At 44.2% G+C, this 23,982-nt stretch overlaps 2 protein-coding genes across 7 annotated transcripts; one reads left to right on the top strand and one right to left on the bottom strand.

The window, feature by feature from the left end:
- Window positions 1-111: 111 nt before the first annotated feature.
- On the bottom strand, window positions 112-12,562 carry LOC110531634 (LIM domain-containing protein ajuba). 3 transcript variants are annotated; one of them, XM_036987468.1, is made up of 9 exons: window positions 12,465-12,562; window positions 9,749-11,311; window positions 4,673-4,774; window positions 4,490-4,557; window positions 3,982-4,044; window positions 3,706-3,839; window positions 1,642-1,693; window positions 1,434-1,502; window positions 112-1,119 (listed from the first exon to the last, which is right to left on the bottom strand). In XM_036987468.1, the coding sequence occupies exons 2-9, from the start codon at window positions 11,280-11,282 to the stop codon at window positions 988-990; spliced, it is 2,154 nt and encodes a 717-aa protein (XP_036843363.1). In that variant the 5' UTR covers window positions 11,283-11,311; window positions 12,465-12,562; the 3' UTR covers window positions 112-987. The 3 variants fall into 3 exon arrangements, with proteins under 3 accessions (XP_036843363.1, XP_036843362.1, XP_021470619.2); XM_036987467.1 differs by having other exon boundaries at window positions 12,355-12,469; XM_021614944.2 differs by lacking the exon at window positions 12,465-12,562 and having other exon boundaries at window positions 3,706-3,836; window positions 9,749-12,458.
- Window positions 12,563-13,044: 482 nt separating this feature from the next.
- On the top strand, window positions 13,045-23,636 carry LOC110531635 (39S ribosomal protein L52, mitochondrial). 4 transcript variants are annotated; one of them, XM_036987472.1, is made up of 6 exons: window positions 13,116-13,134; window positions 13,924-13,989; window positions 14,229-14,298; window positions 14,422-14,501; window positions 23,109-23,173; window positions 23,330-23,636. In XM_036987472.1, exons 2-6 carry the CDS (start codon window positions 13,956-13,958, stop codon window positions 23,474-23,476), a joined length of 396 nt encoding a protein of 131 aa, XP_036843367.1. In that variant the 5' UTR covers window positions 13,116-13,134; window positions 13,924-13,955; the 3' UTR covers window positions 23,477-23,636. The 4 variants fall into 4 exon arrangements, with proteins under 4 accessions (XP_036843368.1, XP_021470621.1, XP_036843367.1 ...); XM_036987473.1 differs by lacking the exon at window positions 13,924-13,989 and having other exon boundaries at window positions 13,045-13,134; XM_021614946.2 differs by lacking the exon at window positions 13,924-13,989 and having other exon boundaries at window positions 13,048-13,134; window positions 14,422-14,489.
- The last annotated feature ends 346 nt before the right edge of the window (window positions 23,637-23,982 follow it).

Here is a 23,982-nt window from a genome sequence, read left to right on the forward strand (position 1 = left end):
GCATGTATTTTCCCTGTGTAGTATACGTGTAAGCATGCTATCCTGAATGCTACGTTTGAGTGCCACCTGGACAAATTGTAACTGCAATAGAAAAGACCACTTAGTCAAACACACAAAAAGGAAAATATTTATTAATTACAACAGATACAGGAATGTTTTTAAAAACTTTTACAAGAAACACTTAATCTCTTAAGGGAAACATGTCCAATTTTAAGTGCAAATTGTTTGCTAGTGATAGATAAATACAAAAAAAGAGTTAAGCAGATCGATAAATCCCTTCTATGGCCTTGAAGCCAGTGTCATTGTTCCCCTCTAATCAGGAACTGATTTAGACCTGGGACACCAGGTGGGTGCAATTAATTATCAGGTAGAACAGAAAACCAGCAGGCTTCAGACCTCGTAGGGTAAGAGTTGAAATACCTCTGGTCTATAAGCAAACAGTCGACATGGTCGGAATAATAAGAAAGCAGTAGTTTTGTATTCCTAGCCTGGCTCCAGATCTGTCAAATAATGGCTTGCCAATGACCATAGGTGTTGGCAAGAAAGCACAAACTGATCTGGGAACAGGCTATATTCTCCCTATGAGAATGTTACGGTACAGTGATCGTAGAACAGCAGGACTTCTGTTGCACCTGGGTGCTGTTCAGTAGCCACTAAATGGACATGTTCCAGGAGGTACTATCTGTACTTGTCCAATAAAATGCTGGCTTTCATTTTCTGTTGCAAAACGTTCTGATACAGTGTGCCCTAATGAACTTGGCCCAGGTCACAGACAGGTGTTCAAACTCTGGACCATACAGTAAATTCACCTGTTCTGTGTTGAAAGCCTTTACCAGCATTTTTGTGTGAGAGCTGGTCTGAGTAGAATTTTAAAAGTAAAGTAAAAGTAAACAGCAACCCATATGATCTGGGTGTGCAGGAGTGAGAAAGGGTGGCGGAAAGAAGGAATGTTGAAAGGGTATCAATGTTTGCTGCATAGTTTCTTCCTCAGTTCGTGCTGTGAGGGGGAATGTTATGCGAGGCGCACACCTGCATCATGTGACATGAGTGACAGAGGAGATGAGAGTCCAGAGGGAAGCACTGGGAACCCGGCTGATCCGAGAGCTGCTTCCCACAATCCTGAGGAATCAAACGGACACAGAGAGAACATTAAATCTGATTCGAGTTCAGGTTTAATGCTTATTAAAATAAATACAGTACAAGCAGTGAGTCACTTCTTCATTTATGGTCCTGGCGACTTGCAGGGTTTTGTTTCCGCCCAGTACTAACACACCTGATTCAACCAATGATGCCCCTTGATTACTGTGGTTGAACCATGTGTGTTAGTGCTGGGTAGGAACAAATGCCTGCTCAGCCTGATTTAAGAACCCGGGTACAGACCGACCACATTACATAGTTGTTAGCCGCTATTATTAGATGAAGGCCATCCTAACCTCACAGTGGTAGCACTCAAAGTGATAATCTTTGTTCATAGACACCACCCTGAGTATCTCCTCGCTGTCCTGTAACCCAAAACAGCAGCAGTGAGATTAGTCAGTGCATTACAATCACGTAGCGGTATGAAGTTGGTCAGAGCGGCATTGAGTTATGTCTCGATATAGGTTAACACACACAGAGCAAAGGAAACACAATGAGACTCACCTCAGCAGGTAAGATGGGTTGAAAACAGGCAGCACATTTAGGAGCGAACGTTCTACAGGACAACAAGAGTTCCAATATTAGAATATAACTACATATAGCCCTAGTAATGTAGTGCCCTAGTAATGTACAAACTGGTCAACTGAATTGTATCCTCTGACCCTAAATAGCTTGACAATTAATTACAGTCTACTCTGTAGTATATCAAAGCCTCAGTCTGGCCTACTGGACACCCTGTCTGTAGTATATCAAAGCCTCAGTCTGGCATACTGGACACCCCATCTGTAGTATATCAAAGCCTCAGTCTGGCCTACTGGACACCCTGTCTTTAGTATATCAAAGCCTCAGTCTGGCATACTGGACACCCCGTCTGTAGTATATCAAAGCCTCAGTCTGGCCTACCGGACACCCCATCTATAGTATATCAAAGCCCCAGTCTGGCCTACTGGACACCCCGTCTAGTATATCAAAGCCTCAGTCTGGCATACTGGACACCCCCGTCTGTAGTATATCAAAGCCTCAGTCTGGCCTACTGGACACCCCGTCTGTAGTATATCAAAGCCTCAGTCTGGCCTACTGGACACCCCGTCTGTAGTATATCAAAGCCTCAGTCTGGCCTACTGGACACCCCGTCTGTAGTATATCAAAGCCTCCGTCTGGCCTACTGGACACCCCGTCTGTATTATATCAAAGCCCCAGTCTGGCCTACTGGACACCCCGTCTGTATTATATCAAAGCCTCAGTCTGGCCTACAGGACACCCCGTCTGGCCTACAGGACACCCCGTCTGTAGTATATCAAAGCCTCCGTCTGGCCTACAGGACACCCCGTCTGTATTATATCAAAGCCTCAGTCTGGCCTACTGGACACCCCGTCTGTATTATATCAAAGCCCCAGTCTGGCCTACAGGACACCCCGTCTGTAGTATATCAAAGCCTCAGTCTGGCCTACTGGACACCCCGTCTGTAGTATATCAAAGCCTCCGTCTGGCCTACTGGACACCCCGTCTGTAGTATATCAAAGCCTCCGTCTGGCCTACTGGACACCCCGTCTGTATTATATCAAAGCCCCAGTCTGGCCTACAGGACACCCCGTCTGTAGTATATCAAAGACCCAGTCTGGCCTACAGGACACCCCGTCTGTAGTATATCAAAGCCTCAGTCTGGCCTACTGGACACCCCGTCTGTATTATATCAAAGCCCCAGTCTGGCCTACAGGACACCCCGTCTGTAGTATATCAAAGACCCAGTCTGGCCTACAGGACACCCCGTCTGTAGTATATCAAAGCCTCCGTCTGGCCTACTGGACACCCCGTCTGTATTATATCAAAGCCCCAGTCTGGCCTACAGGACACCCCGTCTGTAGTATATCAAAGCCCCAGTCTGGCCTACAGGACACCCCGTCTGTAGTATATCAAAGCCTCCGTCTGGCCTACAGGACACCCCGTCTGTAGTATATCAAAGCCTCCGTCTGGCCTACAGGACACCCCGTCTGTAGTATATCAAAGCCCCAGTCTGGCCTACAGGACACCCCGTCTGTAGTATATCAAAGACCCAGTCTGGCCTACAGGACACCCCGTCTGTAGTATATCAAAGCCTCCGTCTGGCCTACTGGACACCCCGTCTGTAGTATATCAAAGACCCAGTCTGGCCTACTGGACACCCCGTCTGTATTATATCAAAGCCCCAGTCTGGCCTACAGGACACCCCGTCTGTAGTATATCAAAGCCTCAGTCTGGCCTACTGGACACCCCGTCTGTATTATATCAAAGCCCCAGTCTGGCCTACAGGACACCCCGTCTGTATTATATCAAAGACCCAGTCTGGCCTACAGGACACCCCGTCTGTATTATATCAAAGACCCAGTCTGGCCTACAGGACACCCCGTCTGTATTATATCAAAGCCCCAGTCTGGCCTACTGGACACCCCGTCTGTAGTATATCAAAGCCTCCGTCTGGCCTACTGGACACCCCGTCTGTATTATATCAAAGACCCAGTCTGGCCTACTGGACACCCCGTCTGTAGTATATCAAAGCCCCAGTCTGGCCTACTGGACACCCCGTCTCACCTATTGTAGTCGGAAACACAGTAGATGTTGCTGAGGTGGTCGACAGTGAAGGAGACTCCGTCCAGGGCTTTGGAACACACCACACAGCGGAAACAGCCAGGGTGGTAGGAGTTCCCCATCGCCTGGAGGATCTGCTGGACAAACAGGACCAAACAGTAGATAAGGGAAGGTCCCTTGACATTAAAATAAATTATATTTAACGCACACACATTTAGATTCACAAATGAAACATTGGACATACAAGGACCCCCCAAAACCATTTAAACACACACACACCTGTTCCAGGATAAGGTGGCCACACACACTGCATTTCTCTGCTGCAGCCTGGAAGCCTGAGAACTGAGTATGGAGAGAAGAGAGAACATAGTTTTACATCATACCATAGAAAGCACCAGGGTTGGGGTCAATTCAGAAAGTAAACCAAATTCCAATTCCACATGCTCCTAATCGAAAAGCATTGAAGAGAATTGGAATGTCAGTGTACTTCCTTAATTGACCCCAACCCTGAAGAGCAATATGTAAAACTCCAGTAAGGAATTGATTAAAAATGTAAGGCACTGATGTCTAGGAATTATCTCTTTATGTAGTGTTGTGTATTTTTTGTGATGTGTGTTTTGTCCTATATTTTTAATCCCAGCCCCCGTCCCCGCAGGAGGCCTTTTGCCTTTTGGTAGGCCGTCACTGTAAATAAGAGTTTGTTCTCAACTGACTTGCCTAGTTAAAGGTTATATTTAAAAAGACACAAAGAATGCCACTGAGTGAGATAAAGACCTCGACCTCTTACCATGTAATCCTCTTTACAGTACACAGAGCCATTGACGTTGTAGAAGTCCTTGTTTCTCAGAGTGCGACCTGGGACAGATGGACAGACAATCCCAGGACAGTCACGCTAAGTTGATAGAGCTGTTTTCCTGACTATAAACTGCATATAGTGTATTGACGCAGTGTGTGTGTGTGTTCAACTCACCACAGGACACACAGGTGAAGCAGCGTGTGTGATAGAGGCTGTCCAGAGCCTGGCAAGCATTATCCGAGCCATACACACCTTTCCTACACTTCACACATGTACCTGCAATACAATCAACACAATCAACAACCATTACTCAACAAGACATGAGCCCAGATTCCTTCCGGATGAGGTCACTTCATCAAGAACATGTCTTGGTCTGCCGAGTCAAACAGCACAAGCCAAAGTCAACAACAAAAAATGCCTGGTACTTTTTCCTGGTCAGGTACATTTGACAAACCTAACTACTTAGAACATATCATTAGGCCTTTTAGATCATAATGAATAAGATTACATGGACAGAGGGAACCTGATCCTAGATCAGTACTCCTACTCCGAGATGCTTTGTGAATACAGGCCCAGGACTACGAATGGATCAGAAAACCATGTGACCACCATTTTCCTCATGCACTAGGGAACCATTTCCTTTGCATAGAGTTGATTGTGCAAACCCAGTTTAATTAGCTGCCCGGGTGGCTGGTCTCAGACGATCTCACAGGCGAAGATGCCAGATGCGGAGGTCCTGGGCTGGTGTGGTTACATGTGGTCTGTGGTTGTGAGGCCAGTTGGACGTACTGCCAAATTATCTAAAACAACGTTGCAGGCGGCTTATGGCAGAGAAATGAACATTCAATCCTCTGAAAATAGCTCCGGTGGACATTCCTGCAGTCAGCATGCCAATTGCAAGCTCCCTCAAGACTTGAGCCATCTGTGGCATTGTGTGAAAAAACTGCACATTTTAGAGTGGCCTTTCATTGTCCTCAGCACAAGATGCACCTGTGTAATGATCGTGCTGTTTAATCAGCTTCTTGATATTCTACACCCGTTAGGTGTATCAATTATCTTGGAAAAGGAGAAATGCTCACTAACAGGAATGAAAACAAAATGTGTGCACAACATTTTAGAGAAATAAGCTTTTTGTGCATATGGAAAATGTCTGTGATCTTTTATTTCAGCTCATGAAACCAAAACTTTACATGTTGCTTTATACACTGCTCAAAAAAATAAAGGGAACACTTAAACAACACAATGTAACTCCAAGTCAATCACACTTCTGTGAAATCCAACTGTCCACTTAGGAAGCAACACTGATTGACAATACATTTCACATGCTGTTGTGCAAATGGAATAGACAACAGGTGGAAATTTTAGGCAATTAGCAAGACACCCCCAATAAAGGAGTGGTTCTGCAGGTGATAACCACAGACCACTTCTCAGTTCCTATGCTTCCTGGCTGATGTTTTGGTCACTTTTGAATGCTGGCGGTGCTTTCACTCTAGTGGTAGCATGAGACGGAGTCTACAACCCACACAAGTGGCTCAGGTAGTGCAGCTCATCCAGGATGGCACATCAATGCGAGCTGTGGCAAGAAGGTTTGCTGTGTCTGTCAGCGTAGTGTCCAGAGCATGGAGGCCCTACCAGTAAACAGGCCAGTACATCAGGAGGGCAACAACCCAGCAGCAGGACCGCTACCTCCGCCTTTGTGCAAGGAGGATCAGGAGGAGCACTGCCAGAGCCCTGCAAAATGACCTCAAGCAGGCCACAAATGTGCATGGGTCTGCTCAAACGGTCAGAAACAGACTCCATGGGGGTGGTATGTGGCCCGACGTCCACAGGTGGGGGACGGCATTTGTCAGAGAACACCAAGATTGGCAAATTTGCCACTGGCGCCCTGTGCTCTTCACAGATTAAAGCAGGTTCACACTGAGCACATGTGACAGACATGACAGTCTGGAGACGCCGTGGAGAACGTTCTGCTGCCTGCAACATCCTCCAGCATGACCGGTTTGGCGGTGGGTCAGTCATGGTGTGGGGTGGCATTTCTTTGGGGGGCCGCACAGCCCTCCATGTGCTCGGCAGAGGTAGCCTGACTGCCATTAGGTACCGAGATGAGATCCTCAGACCCCTTGTGAGACCATATGCTGGTGCGGTTGGCCCTGGGTTCCTCCTAATGCAAGACAATGCTAGACCTCATGTGGCTGGAGTGTGTCAGCAGTTCCTGCAAGAGGAAGGCATTGATGCTATGGACTGGCCCGCCCGTTCCCCAGACCTGAATCCAATTGAGCACATCTGGGACATCATGTCTCGCTCCATCCACCAACGCCACGTTGCACCACAGACTGTCCAGGAGTTGGCGGATGCTTTAGTCCAGGTCTGGGAGGAGATCCCTCAGGAGACCATCCGCCACCTCATCAGTAGCATGCCCAGGCGTTGGAGGGAGGTCATACAGGCACGTGGAGGCCACACACACTACTGAGCCTCATTTTGACTTGTTTTAGGGACATTACATCAAAGTTGGATCAGCCTGTAGTGTGGTTTTCCACTTTAATTTTGAGTGTGACTCCAAATCCAGACCTCCATGGGTTGATAAATTTGATTTCCATTGATCATTTTTGTGTGATTTTGTTGTCAGCACATTCAACTATGTAAAGAAAAAAGTATTTAATAAGAATATTTCATTCATTCAGATCTAGGATGTGTTATTTTAGTGTTCCCTTTATTTTTTTGAGCTGTGTACTTTTGTTTCAGTATATACTTGAACTTCTCTGCCGATTGTCCATGGAGTTGGTCCTTCAGTGGGTCGAAATTTGAGGCAAAATATCCACAGGAAGGTATTATTAAACAGACTTCAAAACACGGGTCTCCGTGTGTGGCATTTACATGGACGAGACGTACATGCACGTGATGCATACATATTAACCACAGTCTTGCAGGTGTTTACATGGTTTTGCACATGTGCCAGGTAAATTCAATTTCAATGGCAGTACAGGAACTCTAAAAGTCAGGTATATTATACTTTCCTGTGGTTATTTTGTCCCACTGAAGGACCAACCGCACTGACAACTGGTAGAGTAAGTTCAACTGGTATTTTATTCCAACATTCCAAGTTGTTGCAGTGCTTCGTTTCAGACTGTATCCAATAAATTGATCACTAACCAGCTTTCCATCCAACCTTTCTATGCGAGTCCAGTACATATCTGATAAAAAATGTAACGACAGGTGTGATGGAAACAGCAAAGATTGACCAAACAAAATACACTAGACAAGGTTGGATCTTTTTGTGTCTGTACAATGACTGGAGGTGGAAACACCTTTATGGGCAAATATTGATATAATAACCGTCATATCAAAGTAAACTTGGGAGTCACGCGGTGACATGTTGTGTGGTCCTCCCACTACGACTCGGGGAACAAGTTTATTAGACTACAGATGAAATAAGTTGAACTTCACAGGGTGGTGAAAGTACAAGGTGACGAACTTGATCCTCCCTTCCAATAAATATGGAGGGTCTCTCATTCTGGTGCCTAGTTAAATAAAAGAACGATTCTGGTTCCATGATGAGCGATACTGCCGTTTGACTAATAACATTAATCTAGTTTTTGTCCATAATAATCTCATCATGTAGGTAGCCTACCCTCACTGCATCTGCCAGCTGTTGGCTAGATCACATGCGTATAAACACATTAACAATTTTTTGGTGACAAAACCATCAGTGGAGTTGAAAATGCAATGGAAACCCATTTAACTAGTTTTCTTGGGTACATGGGAATTTAACTGCAAAAGTTATTTTTTCATGTGCACTACGTCATATCAGACTCAATTATCCGCAACAAGTCAATTTGATGGAAACATATCTGGTGGGAAATGTGCACATTGTTTTTATGCAGATTTTAGAATATTCACATTACATCTGTCGGCAACTGAACGGAAACCTAGCTAGTCTGACTTATTAGGCAACTCCTGGTCCTACTAAAAACACAGTATTTTCACAGCCTCTGTCTGAGCTCCTGTAAAGGAGGAGTTCTTTGTAGTGTTAACAGCTCTGAGCCTAGCCGAGTTGACACAGTTCCCATCCCCCGAGGGCTCACATACCTGGGCAGAAGAAAAACAGGCTGCAGCACACCGCCCCTGCACACGCCAAGGCAGGGTGACACAAACCAGCACACGCATGACTCACGCCCTACAGACACACCCAGGGCCGGCTTACACATGCCCTTGGGCCCCCAACCCCCCAAAAAACAGATTGCTTATGACGTGTTCATATGCTACGACAAAATGTGTAGAATTGCATGAAATTTGCTTTAAAACTGATTTTTCTCTCAGCCTCATCACTAAATGTGTAGAATAGCACTATAAAACTGCTAATTTTTCTCTGCGCCTCATAAAATATGTTGAACTGCAGGAAGTTATATTTTTTAAAGAAACTATAAGCTATAATAATTATATTTTGGGGGGCCCTGGAAATAGGTGCCCCAAATGGGGTAGTCCGGCCCTGCACACACCCACTATATTATTATGGCCTGGAGTCACTCCGAACACACAAACACCCTGCCACACAATACACACACACATCCTGCCACACTACACACATACGCAAGACATATACACACAGTGCTGGTCCAAAGCTGTAATCTTCTCGATGACTCATACTAATGGTCAGTGCTGTGTTCATCACTAACATGTCATTTGTGTCTGAACACTACAGCTGAGCTAAGGTTTGCAGTTCAGTGTATGCATAGCTACCTTTCATCAGCCCTCTATGTGCAACGTCTTGGTCTGTGCTTAACCCAGCCTAAAACTGTTCTATACCAAGAGTCTCTTGGAGAATGTGATTCAGTGCTCTAAGTTGTGGCTGAGTGACTTTGTTGCACAGAGACTCTTTGGTGCGTGTATAAATGCATGTCAGCTATGATAATTCCTCCTCATTTGTTTTTCTCTGCGTCTCTCTTCTCCTTTCTGTCTGATGTGCCCAGCCTAGCAGCTCTACTTGTCTGGATAGGCCTCTGACTTAGCTAGCTCCCTGAGGGCCAAACGTTTCTCTTTCCCTTTGCTTGTGTGATAGCTAGGCCGCCCTACAAGTTCATGCAGGTCTCGAGACACGATCCATCCAATTTTCTCTCTTTCATCTATCAAAATCTGACTATCCATCTATTCACCCATCCAATCCTTTCATAAAAAATGTAAAAAGACATGCACGCGACACTAACAAAACAAAGTGATAAAGATGACAGCGATGAAGAGGTTTGATGATCTCACCAAAGAACTCCTGCCGATTCTCGGACGACGGCTCCCTCCCTGTTCCCGGCTCCTCCTGGGCTTTGATTGGTCTGGAAGCCGTAGCCGTATTGATGAGTGTTGCCAGCTTGGCGAGGGCATTGATTGGAGGATTGACCTGTTCTTTGAGCATCAGCCCACCCATGTGTAGCCCCTCACCCTCCAGCGCTGCATCTCTTAGCAACAGGCGTGTCAGCTCCTCCTGGTAGTGAGTACCCGGGAGGTCAGAGTAACGCGTCCGCTCCCCGGCAGCACTCATGCCAGTCTCTTCTCCTTGGGCTGCCCCTGCTCCCTTCTCATCCCACCACTCGGGCCCAGCCCGGTAACAGGCAGCCGCCGGGCTCCCCAACGCAGGTGGGTAGGAGTGCCGGCCATCCTGAACCCCTGCTCCTCCAGGTGAGAAGACCCCGTCCAGGTAGTCCTGCCAGCCTCCAGCCCCAGAGGGCGTCCCGGCCCTGCTTGAGACTGTGTATCCCTGTCCGCTGGTGGAGCCCCCTGTGTGCAGGGAGAACTGCAGCTGCTGTGCCATGGTGGAGGAGGCTGAGTAGCGCGTGTCATAGCCCAGGCTGATTCCACTGGTGCGGTTGCTGCTACAGCGGCTGCCCATAGGGCTCCCTCCCCCTCCACCGCTGGCTGTACTGGAGGCAAAGCTGGACCTGGGACTGACCAGCACCGACTCCTGTAGGCTGAAGGAGGAGCAGGGGCTCAGTGCTGGGCCTGGGGGGAAGAAGAACCCTCCTCCTCCACCCATCTCAGAGGGCCGGTGTGGGGAGTGAGAGAGCGAGGCCGGTCTGGTGCTCTCCCAGAGTTCCCCTCCCGTGCTCAGCCTCTTGTAGAACATCGCCTCCTGCAGGGAGAGGCGTTTGTGACGCTCAGGCTCGGGAAGGTAGTGTTGCTCAGCCATGGCCCCACTGCGGGGAGCAGAGCCATAACCCGAGGAGGGGACGGGGTACGCCGGAGGGGGGCCAGAGGAGTGGGACAGAGGAGGCTGGGAGAGGAGCTGCTGGCGTCGGACCAGCTGCTGGAGCTCCAGAGAGTAGCGGCGCTGGTTCAGAGAGGCCTTGGACCCAGCTGGATCACAGTCCCCCAGGCCTGACTCACGCCTCATCTGGATGTCAACGCCCTCCCCCAGGTAGTAGGAGGCACGCTGCTGGGTCGACCGGCGCCGTAGGGGGGCGAGAGTCGAGGGAGAGTAGGGTTGATGTTCGCAGTCAGTAGGTTGGGGGATGATGGAGGTTGAGAGGTGCTGGGTAGAGGAGACTCTTTCTCCCAATCCCTTCCCGCTACTAGCCAGCCCACACGCCTCCGTTGAAGTTGGAGAGGTGAGAGAGAACTGACCAGGTCTTGAAGGTGAGGAAGTGGCAGTGTTCTGGCTTGGTGGTAGTCCACTACTGTTGTTCCCATTGCTGTTGCTGTTGTTGACCAACTCATTTTTCTTTTTAGAACTGGCAAATTTCACACTTCCTGAGTCAGTCAGTTTCAACTTCTCCAATAACTTAGTTCCAAGTCGGTCCATCGTAATGTCTAACCTGGTCGTCTAAAACTCTGAATAATCAAGTAAAAAGAAATGCTGTTAATGAACCACTATGGTATAAGTTAACGTTCTCAATAAATACAGCGTGTGAGTTGGAAACAAATTAAGTCTCAAGTATGTCTACAGTACAGTTGAACTACAGTAGTTGAATGACAGAGACCCTGCAATATTATTGCAAAAACCAACAAATAAGCCCCAAATGAGAACAACCAACAGACAGACAGACAGGCTATATGTACACAGACAATAAATAAAAACAGACGTTAAATAAGACGATTAAGACATTTTGGGAGGATCACATGACGACGTATTCATGTTTGAACAACGGTGTTCACAGTCATCTTGTCTTGGCTGTGGAGACTACAGGCAGACAGGTAGATGGTAACGCATGTGAATCCATCGAGTTAGAAGTGGAATACTTCTAATGTTGAAAATAAAAACAAAGAAATAGGGCTAATTAGGACAGGTTCAATAAGTTGAAGTTGTTGGTCTCGTATGATTCTAGGTGGCTCCACACCTGCATTAGTGTGAACGAATGGTCCTTTACATTAGGGTAGACTTGTTGCCTAGCGGTCACGTAAAGACGAGTTGCGTTTCTGCTATGTGTTGTTTCGCACGCAGCTGGCACCAGTATAACTTTTCTACTCTTGTTTGTGATATATATTCCCCGTTACAATGTTTTTTAAAGGCAAATGTAGTCCAGTGTGTGAAGTTATCCTTTCTTCAGGATGTTCCAGAGCAAAAGCTTTTTTGAAAAATCACTCGTCGCGCTCGTGGGGTCCAGTGGAAGGAGGAAAATAAGTCCGTTTTTGTAGTAAATGTTGCCTGTCTAAACTTTTCTATTCACTTTTTTTTATGACATTAAAACGATATTGAAAAGGGAGAAGAAAATTAAAAAAAACAGATGATCAAAAAGCGGACTGAAAGAAAACATAAACCATTCGATGTTTCGAGAATGCGTTACGCTATCATTCCCGTTTTTAAATCATTTTACTCCAAAAATTCAGCGAACACATTTGAGAACGGGACGCATGGTGCCGTTAACTCTACTGACCATTGCCAAACCATGTTCACAGGAGAAAAAAAAGTCTACAATTAATCCACTCCGTGAATGTATCACATAGCTCCACCAACTTGGTTTCTTTCTTCCCCAAAATGCCTTACCTCCCCCTCTCGTTCCTTTATCAGCCACTGGCTCGTTGCTTTTCCTTAACGCCGGAACACCTTTCTGACAGCAATCGCGGATGGATAACATCCCACCACATCTCGTAATTCATACGCAGTCCACTAGTTTGGGGAGACACCAAAAGACATAAACTGTATTTTTCTTAATTATGATCTGTAAAACGAATTAGAGGGTATACTTTTTATTCAATTAGGTGCTTATAAAATATGAATACATGTGGGATTGTGGATAAAGAGCATATATGTTATACTCAAGTACAATCTTTACGTAGGACGTACATCATTGTGTTCTCACATTTTTCACATGGGTGGGTACTGATTTATTACACAATTATGACCTCTCTTAAATACCTCCCAGTCTCAGGTATGTTAATTGCCCCAGGCCTTATCAACAGCACACCTATATGTTGTGCCCTAAGGCTGAAAGCTATATCAAAGGGTCCGTTGCTTGTTTCCAATTCCTGACACAGTTGAAATATGGTTTTGGCAGGCCTACGTGCCTAGAATAACATGGTTCAAATGGCAGTAGACCTATTTAGGGGACTACTTTATTATGCTCCCAGTCTGTGGAATGTGTGGAAGAACATTCTCTAGTGACACGGTTCTGAGATTTTTCCGGAGTGTATGTGTTCTCCAAGGACGATACAAAGTAAATATCTCGCTATTATTTCAGTGCCTTTTTGCTTGCTACAGCCATACGCTTCAATGCACTCTGTTTCGTTTTGGTGACGTTAACCCTAACATGAATCAAATATTTATGAAACCATTTTTTTGTACTTCGGGTAGGCTCATTTAGCCTACCCCGAAGCCCCCCTGCTCGCTCCCTAGTCTTTCATTGCCCTTAACGGTAGCCTAAAATGAAACGCGCGACCGTCGGTGTGTGCCTGGCTGCCTCTCCCCTCCCCGCTATGCTCCCTTGAGTTGACTGGAGCATTCACTGAATGCGAGTGAGGACTTGTCTGTAAAGTTTAACAGAAAAAATACTTCATGGCTTACTCAGTATAGAAAGAGCAGCTGGAGCATGGGAGAAGATGGTTCAAAATCATGGCTTATCAACTTTGTGGGACAAAACGTTATATGATGACAAACTCAAATGGTGTATGTGTGTTTGTGTGTGTAATTAATACTTTAAAAATAATTCAAGTGTACTACATACATTTAACTACTTTTTGGGGGGGGATAGTAACATTTTAAGAAAGTGTGTAATTTTACGATGATAAAATAAGACTACACCACAACCAATTCATACTTCAAACCCTTATCTGGCTAAATTGTATTTTGTAAATGTATCATCATTATAACCTGAAGTCCAGCTCATCATTGGCTACTGTAACATAACGTGATTAATTAACAGTGTTACAATATAACACACGTTGCTGCATGTTGCTACTTGGTTTCAACTCCACAATTTATTTGGCGTATTTTGACCACCATCTAGTGGTATATATAGTTCTTACATAAAAATCCAAAATGGCGGCGCCCTTAAGGACATTGTGCTGTACAGGTGAGGTTATTTACAAGTCAATTACTTATCATTTTCATAAGATCTAATGGTAATTTTCTGCTGTAAATATGAATATCAGTCGGCTCCCAGTTTACAATCTTTAAAAAAATATATATATATTGAGCTAGACAGATCGCTAGGTTTGATAAAATGTTTAGGCAACTAGCTAACGTTAGCTAGCAAAGCAAAAAAAAACTAGAGAGCCTAAATGAACTGAATTCCTGATGGTCTGTTTTCAGCTTTGAGGCATTCCAGTCGTTGTTTTACTACGACGTGTGGGACACAGGCTGGAATCAAGTGGAGGACCGAGTAAGTTCTAAACGACACAGACAAACAACTGTCAGAACAAAATGAGACACACACAATTGTAGCTATTACAGCTCTATTTTGATATGCTTTGTTTTTTACAATTTCACATGGGTTTTTCCATAGAAATGGTCTGGCCCGCAGTGGAACAGAGTATGGCCCCATGACAGATCTCCCTGACTGGTCCTTTGCAGGCAAGTTCACATGTAGGAGCATGCATTTTTAGGTTGTTTTCACATATTGTCCTATTTAAAATAACTGCTCTCAGTCCTCTTTAAAGTGAACTCCTAGAAGAAAAAAAAAACAACAACAATAACGTATCTTTTGTATTCACACTGCCCTTGCCTTTTGAATGAGGACTCAACTATTTTGGCAGTTCACTTCACTTTGTGGTCCTAGTCCTCTTTGCATTCAAGTTGCTATGTTTAGAAAGGAACCACAATATTTTTGCAACATTCACTCAATGCACTCTGGGTTATTACAAAGTTAAGGACAAGCCATTCTCAGCAGAACGTGTTATCGGACCGCTAGATACTTGCAAGTCAAATGCTCCTTTAAGTCGCTCTGGAGACAGCAGAGAGAGCACCCCCCCCATCGCTCTGGAGACAGCAGAGAGCGCACGCCTGCATCCACATTAACAAGGCCGGAGTGGAGAAGGTGAAAAGCTTCAAGTTCCTCGACATACACATCCCTGACAATCTGAAATGGTCCACCCACACAAACAGTGTGATGAAAAGGCGCAACAAAACGCTTCACCATCTGGCGGAGGAATCTGGGTTTGGCAGATGCCAGGAAAACGCTACCACTGTAGCAACTAATGTTTGGTGGAAGAGGAATAATGGTCTGGTGCTGTTTTTCATGATTCGGACTAGGCCCCTTAGTTCCAGTGAGGGGAAATCTGAATGGTACAGCAAACAATGACTTTCTAGGCGATTGTGTGCTTTCAACTTTGTGGCAACAGTTTGGGGATGTCCCTTCCTGTTTCAGCATGACAATGACCCCTTGCACAAAGTGAGGTCCATGCAGAAATTATTTGTCAAGATTAGTGTGGAAGAACATGACTGGCCTGCACAGAGCCCTGACCTCAACCCCATTGAACACCTTTGGGATGAATTGGAACGCTGATTGCAAGTCAGGCCTGATCCTCCAACATCAGTGCCCGACCTCACTAATGCTCTTGTGACTGAATGGAAGCAAGGCCCCGTTGCAATGTTTCAACATCTAGTGGAAAGCTTTCCCAGAAGAGTGTTAGCTGTTATAGCAGCAAAGGGGGGACCAACTCCAAATTAATGCCCATAATTTTGGAGTGAGATGTTCGACAAGCCGGTGTACATACTTTTGGGTATGTATCTCACACACTCCGGACTCCGACGTTGGTCATCCTAATATTATGTGTGTTTTGTTGTGTGAGATATTACTTCACTGTTGAAGCTAGGAACACAAGCATTTCACTACACCTGTAATAACATCTGCTAAATAGGTGTATGCAAACAAGAACATTTGAAACTTTTTTTGGGGGGGATTGTCTGCTAAATTACTCAAATGAAACTATTGGTCACGTACACAGATTTGCAGATGTTATCGCAGGTGCGGCGAAATGTTTGGGTTTCTAGCTTCAACAGTGCAGTAACACCTAGCAATAAAACACACATAATATCAGAACGGGCAATGTCAGAGATCAGTGTGTGTATATATTACACATAGTACCAGTCAATCAAAAGTTTGGACACACCGACTCATTTAAGGGTTTTTCTTCATTTTTACTGTTTTCTACATTGTAGAATAATAGTGAAGACATCAAAACTATGAAATAACACTGTGGTCCATCCCAAACCTTCTCAATTGGGTTGATGTTGGGGGATTGTGGAGGCCAGGTCATCTGATGCAGCACTCCATCACTCTCCTTCTTGGTCAAATAGCCCTTACACAGCCTGGAGGTGTGTTGGGTCATTGTCCTGTTGAAAAACAAACGATAGACCCACTAATCGCAAACCAGATGGGATGGCGTATCGCTGCAGAATGCTGTGGTAACCATGCTGGTTAAGTGTGCCTGGAATTCTAAATATATGACTGATGGTGTCACCAGCAAAGCACCCCCACACCATCACACCTCCTCCTCCATGCTTCACGGTGGGAACCACACATGCACATCTGTTTACCTACTCTGCATCTCACAAAGACATGGAGGTTGGAACCAAAAATCTCAAATTTGGACTCATTAGACCAAAGGACAGATTTCCACCGGTCTAATGTCCATTGCTCGTGTTTCTTGGCCCAAGCAAGTCTCTTCTTATTATTTGTGTCCTTTAGTGGTTTCTTTGCAGCAATTCGACCATGAAGAACTGATTCAGGCAGTCTCCTCTGAACAGTTGATGTTGAGATGTGTCTGATACTTGAACTCTGTGAAGCATTTATTTGAGCTGCAATTTCTGAGGCTGGTAACTCTAATGAACTTATCTTCTGCATCAGAGGTAACTCTGAGTCTTCCTTTCCTGTGACGGTCCTCATGAGAGCCAGTTTCATCATAGAGCTTGATGGTTTTCTTTTGCCACTGCACTTGAAGAAACTTTCAAAGTTCTTGAAAAGTTCCGGATTGACTGACCTTCATGTCTTAAAGTAATGATAGACTGTCATTTCTCTTTGCTTATATGAGCTCTTCCTGACATAATATGGACTTGGTCTTTTACCAAGTAGGGCTATCTTCTGAATACCAACCCTACCTTGTCACAACACAACTGATGGGCTCAAATGCATTAAGGAAAGAAATTGCACAAATTAAATTTTAACAAGGCACACCTGTTAATTGACATGCATTCCAGGTGACTACCTCATGAAGCTGGTTGAGAGAATGCCAAGAGTGCACAAAGATGTCATCAAGGCAAAGGGTGGCTACTTTGAAGAATCTCATTTAAATATATTTTGATTTATTTGTTTAACACTTTTTGGGTTATCACATGATTCCACATGTGTTATTTCATAGTTTTGATATCTTCACTATTCTACGATGTAGAAAATAGTCAATATAAAGAGAACCTGGAATGAGTAGGTTTGTCCAAACTTTTGACTGGTACTGTATACTTATAATGTATACAAACATATAATAGTGTTTTAAAGACAGTATATGAATAGAAAAGGTGTGTACAGCAGTGGTTATATACTACTGCTGGTAATCTGAATAATCCTTCCAAATTTGGTTAAGTAGTGAAGGTTTAGTGTGCCCCAAAAAATGCACAGCTCCCTAATGAGAGAACCCCTATTCTGAACTATTTTAATAAAAAATGTCTTGATGCAGGCAGATTATTTGATAGGGTTACATGAGCCCCATGTGAAATTACCAGACACTCCCGAGTTCTCCTTCTTTCCCTTCTCTGGCTCAGGTGCGTAGTTCCCCGAAGGCAATTGATGAAAAAAAGAAAGAATTCCCCTGGATGATCTAGACCCTCACCTACTGCAATTAGATGCAGACATCATTGCTCTCCCTTTAAATTTAACATGCATATTTAATATCACCCTAGAATGTAATGAAAGTCCCAGGTTGTGGAAATCAGCATTTGGCCTACCTCTTTCGAAAGGAGGTGATCCCCCTCTACTGAATAACTAACTATAGGCTCATAGCTAACTTGTCTATTCTGACAAAGGTATTGGAGTGCCTAGTCAGTAAGAAGCTTAAGTCGTACCTCCAGTAAAACAATATTTTGAGTGGTATGAAATCGGCTTTCAGGTCAAGCCACAGCAACACTGAATGATGTTCACTGTGCCCTGGATAGGAAGCGGCATTGTGTATATGTATTCAGACTTGTCAAAGGCATTGTCAAATGCTGGATCATACTGTCTTGGTGCAGAGATTGAGGTTTGTTGGGACTACTGGTCATGCTCTGGAGTGGTTTGTGAACTGTCAAATAGAACCCAGTGTGTTAAGGCAGATGGTCCTACGTCGTAGAGCTGCGCTCAGGTGTGCCTCAAGGATCAACTTTAGCTCCCCTGTGGTTTATTATCTAGATAAAGGGGTAGGCAAACCCTGGTCCTGGAGTGCTGCAGCCACTTCATGTTTTTGATTTAACCAACCTGGAAAACCAGGTGTGTTGAATTGAGGCTATCACTGAGCTGATCAATGTACTTAAATAGCTCAGTAGTGGTGCCTAGTTGAGACAAAATCATGCAGTACATTTTGGAAGCCAATAGATTGCATTTAGTTAAAATATGATGCCAATAATATTTACAAGTTAATGTTATGTAACAGAATAAATAGCAGAATAATAACTGCAGATTAAATAATGCTTTAATTGAAAATTGTACTCCCAATGTACGTTACTGCCCCTTTAAGAGCTAGGACTGATTTTTGTACCCTATGTTGTGATTTTCACCATTATGTTGTCTTCTCTCACTATTCAAACCCCACAATCAATAAACAGTTTATGAAGCTCTCTTAGCTTAGTCACATATTGCAAACAAATAATCTGAACTAAAAACTCTACAGATATTTGGAATTTCTATGCATCCTTGACAATTGTTAATCAATATCCCAAAACAGCACTTTTTTTTCCACGAACATGCACATCATAATCTTCCTCCTTTTTGTGGCACATTTGGGTTTATTGCAGGGCGAACGGTGTTGCAGTAGTGTGGTGTGTGAATAATGACAAGCGAATTTTGGAAGCTTTGTGTTTACATTGCCCTAAAAATGGGAACCGGACCGCGGAATTCAAGCGAACCAAATTCAGACCACCTCTCAAGATCGTCTCACTTCGGGGGCTCTTCTGAGGGGTCCGAGTTTCTTTGGAGTGTTCACACTGCCCAAAAAATATTAACGAACCACACTAAGTTCCCCAAAATTGGCTGAAAGGGACCAAGTGCGAAAACAGCCTCTTGTGTAGTCTTAACATTCTGTATACTCCCCCTGTCCTAAGGGTAAAAAATGACCCGCATTTAAAATCCGTGGACCCCACTTGTTTTTATTACGACGCACCTGTCATAATTGTTTCCTTTACTAAAGTAGAGGATTATTATTGCTAAAGGTACTGCATAAGTGTAAACATTACTTTTTTCGTAAGAGATGGCACTTGTATAGCCTAAGAAACTAGTTCGAAATGTGCAGAAAGTAGTTTTTAATTGCATTTTGTTGAAGGGAAACTAACAGTCTTGAACTTTTTTGGCAACATAGTGATATATACTGTACAATGAGGAATTCAACTTCAAAATACTAGTCTTCTCCCATTTTTTTTTAAACCATTGCCTGCACACACAAGGTGTATAAATAATAAAATAAGATGACCAATACAAAACCAAAAATGTGAAGGACATAAATCAATCGACTTTAATTAGGACATGTATGTGTGCATGGACTTTGCAGATGTATTTCTCACATGCACAGCAGATAGTATTTGGTTTACAGTCCTTCTTTTGGGAGCAGAATTGGCATCTCCTCCTCTTGCCTGCTGCAGCCTCAGGTGGATCTGGACAAAATTCAGCCCCCTGAACAACTTTCACAAGCGCTGCTGTGCGGGGGAGGCGCTCCCTTCCTTGAATGTGTGGGGTTACAAGTGCCTTTCCCAGCTGCTCCAGGCACACCCTCCTCTTGTTCCGCTTATTAGGCATCCAAGTAGGATTGATATTGTTCCATATTACGAAGGCATTGTATGAGGACACATCCAATGATGTTATGGAAGATGACCAGGGGCCAGTGGGCAGTCATCCTCCTGCAGCTGTAAGTTCCAATCGCCTTGTCCAGGTTGTCCAAGCCTCCTTTGATGTGGTTGTAGTCCAGGATGATGGCTCTTCCTGTCCTCACGAACAACGATCTCAGCCGTTTTGTGAAGTGTGCTCAGGAGGACCACATTCTTGTTCCTCTTTGGGAGGTAAGAAACTAGAGTGGTGGTGGGGGTGAAGACAAACTTTTATGAGAATGCCTCTCTCCCCCTTGTTGTGAGGAATGCAGGGGGGAGGGGGGGGGGGGGGGGTCAGGCTTGTTCTTTGTAACTGTGTTAACCATGATGATCTTCCTCTTCAGGAGCTGCTGGCTGAGTTCATAAGAGGTGAAGAAATTGTCACACGTGACATTGTGTCCCCTCAGTCCAGCTGTCACATCAAGTACAACCCGTATCCCCTGGTTCTTCCCCGGGCCTCCACTGGTCGGCTTCCCTGTGTAGACTTGCATCTTCTATGCGTAGCTGGATTGTGCGTCACAGGCCAACTATATCTTGATGCCATACTTTGCTGGCTTGCTGGGCATATACTGCCAGAAAGGACCGTGACCTTTTGACAAAAGAGATTGTTTTCTGTGATACTGATAGTAATCACATAAATCAATGATATTACAGCAATACATAATACAATTAAAATGAAAATCACTTACATTACAGAAATGAAAACAAAAATGTACCTCTGAATGGAACCAGTTGCTCAATCTCTGTTACTTCAGGCCCAGAGTTGTAGAGGTATGGCAGACGCCCCACCCACTTCTCCCAGACCTCTCTTATGGCAGCCAGTTTGTCTCTCACAAGTCCTGCAGGTCTTGACTCACGGTTATTAAATCGTAGCATTCTTGAGAAAGTGTGAAAGACTTTCAGTGGCATCGTGGCACGGAAAATCGCCCTTCCACTCTCTGCATCCCAGAGACTACATGTAGCCTCGCCTCAGGACCTGTAAACACCCGCTAAGATTATCAGCCCTATGTTGGCACGCAGGTCAATCTCATCCATCCTTTTCCAGTTGTCTCCATATTTACAGAAACCCTCTGTCGTGTCTTTGGCTATGCCGGATTAAGTGATATGACATGCTATTCTATAAAATAATTTCTCCGTAATTAATATTACCCGATTTAGCTAATCATGTAAATGTAATTAACTAGAGAGTCGGGCCACCACAAATATTTATAGAGCTGTTATCTTCCGAATAAACTCTTAAAGACCTAATAATATTTTACATCAATAGAAGTCAATATTAATCGTCACCTTAATTCAGTCTCATCTGAAAGTTGTAAATTCTTGTTAGCCAGGGTTCATGAAGATAACCAAGTTGAATCCGCAATACAAAATTGAGTTTCATTATTTAATTACTAAATACCAAACTAATCACAAGAATTACATATACACAGAATTAATCATACCTTGTTTACAAATTATGTCATAAAGGGGCGGCAGGGTAGCCTAGTGGTTAGGCGGAAGGTTGCAAGTTCAAACCCCTGAGCTGACAAGGTACAAATCTGTCGTTCTGCCCCTGAACAGGCAGTTAACCCACTGTTCCTAGGCCGTCATTGAAAATAAGAATTTGTTCTTAACTGACTTGCCTGGTTAAATAAAGATAAAGTAAAAGGAAAATGTCCCTAGCGGGTGGAAAAGGGCTGGGTTTGAGTGAAAGAGCGGGAAGACTGAGGACCAAAGGAAGAAGCTGTGCTATCGTAAATACAGTATTTTATGCATTCTAAATTACCGCTGCGCTTCGGTAGGTTGGTGGTAGATGGAAGGCCGTGTTGCCAAACCGAGTCCTTTGTCCTTTTGAAGAATGTCTCTGCTGGTCAATTGAATACGTTGTTGTGTGATAGACGGGATACTCTGTCTGTTCCTTCCTAACCCTCGTTTGCAGCTGCTGTTGCTAACTCAACGGCTAGGAGGTATCACTGCTGTAGTGAATAAGAGTTCAAAGTTCATACCATTCGCAACTAAAGCTCACGCTGATGTTGGCTTCGTTCTGTAGTTATTATCTGAACCATTCTGACGTCCTCACGTCGTCCTCACTTCCTCAGAACAGGAGTTTACATTTTCGTCAAGGCTTTATATAGTGGAGCGAGAAGGGTGTGTCTGAAAAGTTTTATAACCCATGTCTCTTCAAAGGGGCGGGCCACTGATTGAGCAGAGCCTTAACCTTATGAAAACCCAAATCTCTCATTTGGAAGCTAAAATTACGTTTAATCTCTTCACCAATAATTTTATATTCAAACATTTCAATTGAACAACAATTCCATGTGAATCCGATAACTCTGATGTGTAGACTTTCCACTGTAGAGTTTGTCATCCTATCATTGATGAGAATGTCCCAGATGACAAACAAACTGACATCATATTCATTAAGTACCACCGCATATGTTCAATTGGTCGGATTACCAGAATATAGTTCATTTCCCCCCACCTTCTGATGTTCCCAGAATCTCCATGTTAACCAAGGGTTTTTCAAATTTCACATCAGTAGGGTAGAGAGAGGAAAAAGGGGGGAAGAGGTATTTAGGACTGTCATAAACCTACCCCCAGGCCAATGTCATGACACCTCCAAATGTGCATCTCCAGGATGATTTTTTTTCGATGGCTGGTGTGATGAACATGTACAATGTTGAGGTGATGTCCTGTGCAACTGCATGTCTTGTGGGTCCTGGGGTCGTCCTTAAGATATTTTGTGCTGCCATCCTGCCCTGGTTGTCATATGGTGGCAAGGACCATGTTATTTTGCTGTTCTTTGACAAAAATGTCTCTCTTTCAGCTTGGGGGAATTTCTTTATCTGAAGATAATACATTGTGCTCTGGGTTGTATTCTTCCCCATCTTCTTCAGATTCCTCTTCTAAATCATTGTGCTCTTGTTCCTCCTTGGACAACTGAAAAATCAGATCTATGACCTTTTGGGCACTGAAACGTGCACTCATGACTTCAGCAACGAGATCATTTAGGGGGTTTTCTCTGCTGTTAAATATAGTGGTGGGTCATTTTTGACCCTTAAGACAACACAAGGGTTAATGTGTCAGGTACCTATGTGTGTGTGTGGTTGGGTTGGGAATATGATTTAGGCCTACATGATATGATTGTTTGTATTTGTGTTTTACACACAGATGGCCGGCCTGCACCCCCCCTGAAAGGACAGCTGAGGAGAAAGCAGGAGAGAGAGACGTTAGCAGTCAGTATCTTATGTTAACCTTTTATATTACCTCCATAAAGTTGAATATTTAATTTCAATACAGTTCACATATGATGTCCTTTCCACCTCCTTTATATTTCTTCTCCTTTTCACTTCCTCATCTTCTTTTCTCATCTTTTTCTCGGTCTCCTCCAGAGACGTGTAGTGAATCTCAGCTCGGAGGTGGATAAGGGGATGGAGGTGTGGAGGGAGAAACAGGAAGAAGCCAAAAGAATGCAGGAACGCAATAAATCTCTTCTGCTTAAACCCAAAGGAAACCTTTTATTGAAGAAAAATAAGTAATCATCACATTTTCTGTTCTAGCCCACTTGAGTTATTGACAAAATGGAGGAGATTTGCGCAGTTGGTGTATGGCATTGTCTTTCCATTTATGTTTGTGCTTATTTAGCCCTTTTCAATGTTTTCTGAAATTAAACTTGAATGTAAATCCACTGCCTACTGTTAATCTACTGTCTTACTTGTTCTTGAACTTCTTTATGAAAATATATTAGGAACATGCCCTTTCCCTTATTACTGTGGCTTAGTTATTAACAATAGTTTGAGTAATATATTTATTTCCCTACTCCATGTCCTCCTTTCCCCACTAGAATGCAGCATTTTACCAGTTTAGGTCAATAGCAGTGCTTCGCCGCCATTTTGTCTCCAGCAGTCTCTAGTCTAGAGCAGTGGTTCCCAACCAGGGGTACTAGGACTCCTGGGGGTACTTGGCCTATCCACAAGGGGGGTACTTGAGAAGACTCATGAGGCCATAGTCCTACTGGTAAAATGCACATGAGGGGGTACTTCAG

Source organism: Oncorhynchus mykiss, chromosome 9 (genome assembly GCF_013265735.2).
Source record: "Oncorhynchus mykiss isolate Arlee chromosome 9, USDA_OmykA_1.1, whole genome shotgun sequence".
Taxonomy (NCBI): Eukaryota; Metazoa; Chordata; class Actinopteri; order Salmoniformes; family Salmonidae; genus Oncorhynchus; species Oncorhynchus mykiss.